Source organism: Martes martes (assembly GCF_963455335.1).
Source record: "Martes martes genome assembly, chromosome: 1".
Classification (NCBI taxonomy): Eukaryota; Metazoa; Chordata; class Mammalia; order Carnivora; family Mustelidae; genus Martes; species Martes martes.
The window spans coordinates 103,420,640-103,428,787 of record NC_137888.1 but is presented as its reverse complement, the minus strand read 5'-3'; the positions used below and the strand labels follow the sequence as shown (position 1 = coordinate 103,428,787).

The window sequence follows — 8,148 nt, the reverse complement described above, 5'->3', positions numbered from 1 at the left end:
CCAAGTGGATATTATCACCACAAATGACCCCTTCTCATTGACTTCAAATACATGATCTACATGTTCCAGTATGATTCCACCCATGACAAAGTCAATGGCACATTCAAGGCTGAGAATGGGAAACTTGTCATCAAGAGAAAGCCCATTTCCCAGGCACCTGCGTGGCTCAGTCGGTTAAGTGTTTGCCTTCAGCTCAGGGTCCAGGGATCATCTCCATCTTCTAAGAGAAATTTCCTGCCAACGTCAAGGGGTGATGCTGGTGCTGAGTACCTTGTGGAGTCCACTGGGGTCCTTCACCACCATGGAGAAGCCTGGGGCTCATTTGAAGGGTAGAGTTAAGAGGGTCATCATTTCTGCCCATCCTGTTGATACTTCCATATTTGTGATGGGTGTGAACCATGAGAAATATGACAACTCTCTCAAGTCTGTCAGCAATGCCCCCTATACAACCAAATATTTGGCCCCTATGGCAGGAGTCATCCATGACAACTTTGGCAGAGTGGAGGGACTCACGACCACAGTCCATGTCATCACTGCCACCCTGAAGACTGTCAATGACCACTCTGAGAAGCTGTGGTGTGGTGGCCAAGAGACTACTCAGAACATCATCCCTGTTTCTACTGGTGCTGCCAAGGCTGTAGGCAAGGTCGTCTTTGTATTGAATGGGAAGCTCACTGGTATGGCCTTCCATGCCTCCATCCCCAACATGTCAGTCATGGATCTGACCTGCCATCTGGAGAAAACTACCAAATATGATGACATCAAGGTGGTGGTGAAGCAAGCATCCCCCTCCAGGGCATCCTGGGTGATGCTGAGGGCCAGCTTGTCTCCTGTGACTTCAGCAGTGACACCCACTCTTCCACCTTCAATGCTGGGGCTGCATTGCCCTCAATGACCACTTTGCCAAGCTCATTTCCTAGCACGACAATGAATCTGGATACAGCAAATGAGTGGTAGATTTTGTGGTCCACATGGCCTCCAAAGAGTAAGAGACCCCTGGACCACCAGCCTCATCAAGAGCAAGAAGAGAGAGGTCTAAGGCTCCTAGGGAGTCCTTGCCCCAACTCCCATCTAACATACTGAAAATCTGACCTCAACACAGTTTTCATTTCAGACCCTCTGAAGAAGGGGAGGGGCTTGGGGAGACCTGCTTTGTCAAGTACCATCAATAAAGGACACAGTACCCAGCCAAAAACAAAAAGGAAAAATAACAGTTGGGTATGTGTAATCATTGCTTTCTGTTCTGGAAGAAAACAGATCACAAGCCACTGTTGGAAGTGTTTGCCTTTGGAAGGAAGGACTGAAGGCTGGATGAAAGGGGCACAGTCTTTCTTTACTGTACTGTGAATTTCTACTTTGGGTATGCATGTCATTTAATTTTCTTAAAACATGGAAAAAAACAGATGTTCAAAGTCTGCTCCCAGATATGATTATTTAGAATATCTGGGAAGGGGCCTCAGCAGCTGTATTTTATTTAAAGCTTTGGGTGATTTTGATGCAAAGGCAGAGTTGAGGCCCAAGGGGGAGGAAAAGGGTATATTCACATTGTGTGAAGGGTATATTCACAGGTATGAATGCACATGTGATTGTATGTGGGAGCGTAGGGGCTGGGAGCAGGATTCTACAACTTAAAAAAAAAAAAAAAATCCTCCTCTTCAATATTCCTTGCATAGACGTTTCCTCAACCTTCTCCCCAGAAGCCAGGCCAGACAGTGGGCTCAGTCTCCGCTGCCTAAGGAAAGGCCAGAATGAAGCTTGTTCCCCATTGGAGGGTGAGTAGTGAGGGGCAATAAGTATGGATTCGGAAGCCGGGCAGCCCAGGTTCCAGACCTGGCCCTAACTGTGCCTTCCGGACACTTCTCTCTGCCTTCATGTCCTCAGTGAGGGTTGACGTGTGTTGCTATGCCCAGAGTACTTAGAGCCAGGTCCAGTGCAGGAAAAGCACAGTGCATCCCTGGCTATCAGCACAAGGAAAGGAGGGGAGCCCCTCCTTATCATGAAAGCTGAAGCAGGTCACCACCTACTTCCTCTGTGCCCCTGCAGAGCCACACTGTTGTCCCTGTTCAATCATGCCATGATGCCATTATCTGTCCACATGTCTGTCTGCATGACTGGGGTGTTAGTGCCTGTGGGAGACACCACTTCCCGTGGGATTTGTGTCCTCCCTTTCACAGAGAGCAGTGGCCTTTGAGAAACTGTAAAGCATGCCAAAGAAGGAGTCACTTAGTTGCAACGCCAGAGCATCTCTTTCTTGCAGGAAGCCATCCTTGACCTAGCCACATTTAACCATTGACTCCTCTTCCTCTGTAGACTCACCTCCTGGTAGCCTGTCAACAGTCTTCCATCCAAGGCTGAAATTCCATCTCTCTCCCAAGGCGAGAGCTCCTGGGCGATGAGCCTTTTCTTCTCCCGTGTTACACATGTCCAGATTTAACTGCGTTTCTTGGCACACAGCAGGAGTGCAATAAATGTCTTTTGAGTCAGACTGCGGTGCTCCTCTGACCCTCCCTGACGTTCTCTCAGACTCCTACAGAAGGCAAACAAGATGTGAACCGGATGTTGAGTCTCCGTATCAATGGAGGTGCGGTGGAGGTAGAGGTAGGTTTACCCCTAAGAGAAGCATTTTTTAAAATAAACAGTCTGCAAACACTTGAAAAAGAGGAACAAGGTGTGTCCTGGTTCTAAAATCTGAGATAATTTTACTTCATGGGCAGCAGGGCCCTTTGTTCTTTATTAAAACTGCTTAGGAATAACCTTGCCACGCTACTGCTACTATTAATAATGTGTAGACCTTATCACATTACAAATTGTATTATGAAAATTGAGTGCCAACACCAAGGGAAAACTGATAGGACAGAGCTACTTCATTCTCTGATAAGGGAGCAGACTTCTTGGGACTTCCGCGGGCTCCCTTCTGCGCTGGCGAACAAACTGCAGCCTCCTCAGCCCCCACCCTCTCCGCCCTCGCGTACCAATCAAAGGGATCGGGATTGGTGAGGCCCTTCTGCCAAGTGCCGCCAAGCCTCCTAAAGAACTGGCGAGGAGCGGCTGCACCGCGGCCAGCAGTTTGCATTCAGAACAACCAGCCGGCCTTTCAAAAAGACGGGGACCCAGTCCAATCCACACAGTTCTCAGTTTTTATAAGGACATCTTCCCATAGTTTCCACCTCAGGCTTCCAAACCACACTTGTCAATAGGGCGTGGTCCTCACTTTCCTAGTCTTAGCCTCCTCTTGTGTGAATCAGGAATTCTTCTAAACAAAGAAGGGGTAGGAGACGGGGGCAGTGGGGAGCATCTCACTAGATCTGCCCCTCTTTCCCCTCAGGGCTGCCCAGGGGCTCCCCAGGAGGATCTTAACTCCCTCTTCTGATAGTAGTGCTCTGTGAGGAGGCTACTTGCAGCATTGTCAGGGAGAAGGAGAAGGTTTCCATCTACATACAGTTCATTAAACCCGCTTTGGTGGGGCACGTCCTCCATTAGGAGCTAGAGCATTCTCGTCCTGCCAGCAGCAAGAGGACCCTGAGAGGACTACCTCTGCAGGCTTTCTTTTGCCTAGGAAAACCAAATGAGATCCGAACCTAAAGAGTGTCTGGTTTAACTTCCTCAAATCACTCCTTATTCTTCCTGGGAAAGGCCTGCCCAGCGACCCAGACTGATTCTCTGGATTTCAAATGCAAATTGCACACACACGCACGCACACACAGGCACACACACGCTGTGAGAGTTTTTATGGAGTAAATGGTGGCGTCATGAACGTCCAAGTTCAGCACCGCTTTTTAACTTTCCATCACCAGGCCTTATCTTTCCAGAAAAGAGATGAAAAGGTCTGAGGGAGGGAGGTGATCATAGAGATGGGAATGGCTTTTATTAAAAGAGTGTTTTCCCAGACCTTAACTAAACCTCATCCACTTTCGTCAGTCAGGGCCGACAGTTGAGAGCAATATTAGAGGAGGTAATTGCATGTATCAGTCAACAGCTTTTGTCCCGCGGCCGCTGAGAATTACAGTAAAACGGGCACAGGAAAACAGCATACTGGATTAAAGGCAAAAAAGATCTTTCTCCAGTTTCTCTCTACTCACCAGCTGTTATGTTCGGCTACAGAGACAGAAGCAGCAATAATATCTGGGGGAAATCTAGCCTACCACAGTCTGGGGTTTTTTTTTTTTTTTTTTTTCCTCCTTCTGTTTTTCCTCTCCCTTAAAAGTGATTAAGCTTCGACTTTAAAGAGAAACTTTTTCAAAAAGCATTCTATCTCACCATAGCAACTAAGCTATTGACCGTATATGAATTTTTCTCCCATTCAAGTATATGAACACATATAAACCGAATCTTCTACCCTTGCTCAGACTGTAAAACAGCCACCCCAGAGCTCTTGATGTCACTTGGGAACACCTCCCCCATAGTTGCTTATTCAGTTAAACAGTTGACAAGACATAGATACATTTTATGTACATTTGATTGTAAGTCACACCAAGTCAAATCACGCCATGCTAAAGAGTTAGCAGAAGGGTCTGAAATTCACCCCCGCTAAGTGGGAGTTGGAAGAAGAGAGAGAGGAGAGAGAAATGCCTATCCTTGTGCACTGAGCACAAATCTGCACAAGAGAAGTGAGATCGTCACCAGGTCCCTGGTGCTCCCGACACCACACACTGGCCCCCGACCCCCATGCTAAAGGAACTCCCTTTCTCTCAAACATGAGAAAATAAACAAGTCTGTCCAAAAGCTGTCAGAGACTTTGGACACAAAAGAGGAACATTCTTAGGGCAAAGTCAAGGGTACCCGAGAGGGAGAAGTGGCTAAGCTGGGAAGGAGAGAGACCAGCTCCAGCAGGATAGCAGGGACCAGAGAATTGTGACCCTGGGTCATTTCTGAGTGCCTCAGTGAAACCAGGCGCAGAGCTGAGTCAGCTCCACCATGACTCTGACAGAGACCAGTTGGGACATGGATGCAGGGGGTCACAATGAAGCTGTTGTTATTAATGCATTTGATTCTTAAATACTTGAAATCTTATAGCTCAGATCAATTTCATGATGCAACAGTTAACAGGTTTTGTTTTGTTTTGTTTTGTTTTGCTTTTTACAGATCAGAAGCTGAGGTTTAGAAAGTTGAGGCAACTCACAAGACATAGTCAATGAGTAATACAGGCAGGATTCAAACTCAGCTCTGTCTTTCCTAAAGCCTTGCTCATGCCACTACAACTTCACCCTGGGGCGGTGCGTGCCTAGCAGTACTTGAGTGTGGACACCAGGGATGTAGGGGGCTATAGGATAAAACTTAGCATCTTCCTGGGACATCAAATGTATTCGAATAACGGTGAGTATCAGATACAACAGGAGGAATAGGGTGGTGTGGGATTAAGTAATTGCATTAATCAGTATTTTATAGCACACTTTTTGACATTAAATTCAATGGCTGTATTAGAGAGCAGGATGCAATATTCCTATTTTTAAAAAAGATTGAATAGGTAATGAATTAATATGATTCAAATTCAAACACTACAAACAGTACAGAGTGGAAAGTTTCTCTCTCACTTATCTCCAAGCCCCAATTCCCAATTCCCAATTCCCTTCTCAATAGGCAAATTATTACCTATTTTATGCATATGCATATATGCATATGATAGGGGAAGTACATATATAGTCTTTTTTTCTTCTTTAAGCAAATAGCTGCCCACTAGACATGCTTTTCTGCACATTGCTCTTTTTCATTAAACAAGAAATCTTTAAGTTCATATCTGTAAACAAAGTACTCCCTCATTCTTGTTGACAGCTTTTAGTACTTCATTAAATTGACGCATCATTATTTATTTAACCAGTCCTATTAGTGGACTTTCAGAATGTCCTGAAAACTTTGCCACTACAAACAATGCCTCAATTAATAATCTTTTACATGGATCACTTCACATATTTAAGAATATGTATGTGGGATGCATTGCCACAAGTAGGACTGCTAGGTCAAAGGCATTTGCATTTACATTTTGACAGATATTAACAAATTTCTCTCTATGGAAGTTGTACCAATTGGCAGAGAGCCATTTCTTAGTATTATCAAACTCTTTTAAGTTTGCCAATCTGACAGGTGAAAAATGAAATTTCACTGTCATCCTAATTTGCATTTTTCTTCTCCTGGGTTGGGCTGAATAGCTTTTCAGGCCCTTAAGAGCCATTTTTCTTTCATTTTCTGCAAACTGTCCATATCCTTTCCCACTTTTTATGGGGTTTGGGGCTTTTTTAAATTGGCTTGCAGAGTTCTTTAGAAGGTACAGAAGCTAGCCCTTTGTCTGAACTTGAGTTGTACAATTTCTCCAGGCCCACCAGTCCACCTCCTCTTGTCAGTTTCCACTGAGAAACCCAGCCCCACCATGGCAGCATGGCATGAGCAGCCTGAATGGCCCCATGTGGACCCGTGCTGACCCATCTATACCTGGACTCTCCTGAAACCTACTTGCTGCCTGGCCAAGCTTCCTTCCACATCCTGGGTTCTTTCCCCAGGGCCTACTCATGTCCAACGGACATCCAGGTCACCCTGATCTAGCTATTCCATCTCCAGCCTCCCCTGAAGAGGTGAGGAGATAAGAGAGAGGCAAGAACTGGTACATATTCTCAACACCAAGTCCCCACCTGTATTTATACACATCACTGTTTCTCCTCCACTATGCATTTCCCATAGAACAGCTCGATGATAATAATCACTATCATGTGTTGAACATTTACTGCATGCCAAGCACTGATCAAAGCACCTTACATATAATAATTCATTTCATCTTCAAAACATCTCGGGAAGGTATTATTATCAACAACCCATTCTACATAGATGACAACATAAGTGACAGAAATGTTCACTAATTTGCCAAGGATCTTAATGCCAATGTGAAGCCAGGACTGAAAGTCAGGCACTCTGGACTATATATCCACCCAACTCAACCCAGCAGGCATTCTGGACACCACGCAGGTTACATATATCACATGTATACACGCACACACACACACACACACACACACTGCAATGCAGGGAAATTTCACTAATATTTTATGAGATTAAGGAATACTTTATCCTAATACCAACATGATATGAGGTCTTGTGGGGCTTATATAAGCCACGATATTGCAAGTTAAAGATGTTTGAGGCCTTAGCTTGCCTAGTTTTTACTGAAAGCCAATTAAGTGGTAAGTAAGTCTGAGGAACTATCCATCAACTTTCTAAGAATCAAGGAAATTATATCTAGGAAAACATGGCTTAAGAATTGTGACCTGAGCTGATCCCAAGGGCCTACTTGGAAGTGATGCTCTCTTACTGAAACTGCTACAACTCTCCTATCCAAGGCAGAAATGCATCCCAACCCTCAGCACATGCAAATGACAAACCTTACTACAAATAAGTGACTTAGGGATGCCTATTTGTACCTTATATCTTCAAGGCCTAGGTCTATTAAAAAAAAAACAACAACAACAAACAAACAAAAACCTCCCCCAATCCAAACTACATCTCAAAGCCAAATATTCTGGGATAGACAGGAGGACCCCCAGAGTAACTCATTCAGCTAGGTTTCTGTCATGCCAGATGAGGCCAGCTCATGTCTGCCCTCCATACCTTCTCATTCCCTAAATGACCACGAAGGGAAAAAACAAGCAAACAAACAAAAAACAGTCCATGCCTTTATCCATATTGTATCAAAGCAGCTCAAAAAGATGGTTTCTACATTGTGCCATCTACGTTGGACAGCTGTGGCTGAAGGAGTCTGCCCCCTGACTGAGTGATTCTATGCAGGAACAGGTAAAATACAATTCTCTTGCACTAATTCTGTAAGGGATTCCAGCCAGTGTCTGTTACTAATTATACAGTTAGATTTTGAATACTCAGGGTCTAATAAACCAGATGGTGATCTAATTCAATTTTTAGTTCCTCTACCAATATTCCCTTTTGATCAATCGACCATTAATTCAACCCTTGGACTGAAGGAGAATCCATTCATTTATCACCCCTAAAAACATGTTCTGAGTCCTTATTGTGCTATAGGCGCCAGAAATAAAAAGACAAACAAACAAACAAAAAAAGTTCCTACTTATAAGGAGCTTACAGTCTATTAAGATATAAGGACTGAAAAAGAAAAAAACTTTTAAGGACTATTGCAATATTAGGGAGCTTCTG

At 44.5% G+C, this 8,148-nt stretch overlaps 1 protein-coding gene across 1 annotated transcript; it reads left to right on the top strand.

The window, feature by feature from the left end:
- Positions 1–301: 301 nt before the first annotated feature.
- LOC308343255 (glyceraldehyde-3-phosphate dehydrogenase-like) lies at positions 302–895 on the top strand (the record flags this gene model as incomplete). The annotated part of the gene is made up of 1 exon (XM_080804299.1): positions 302–895. One exon carries the CDS (start codon positions 302–304, stop codon positions 893–895), a length of 594 nt encoding a protein of 197 aa, XP_080660425.1.
- Between the last annotated feature and the right edge of the window lie 7,253 nt (positions 896–8,148).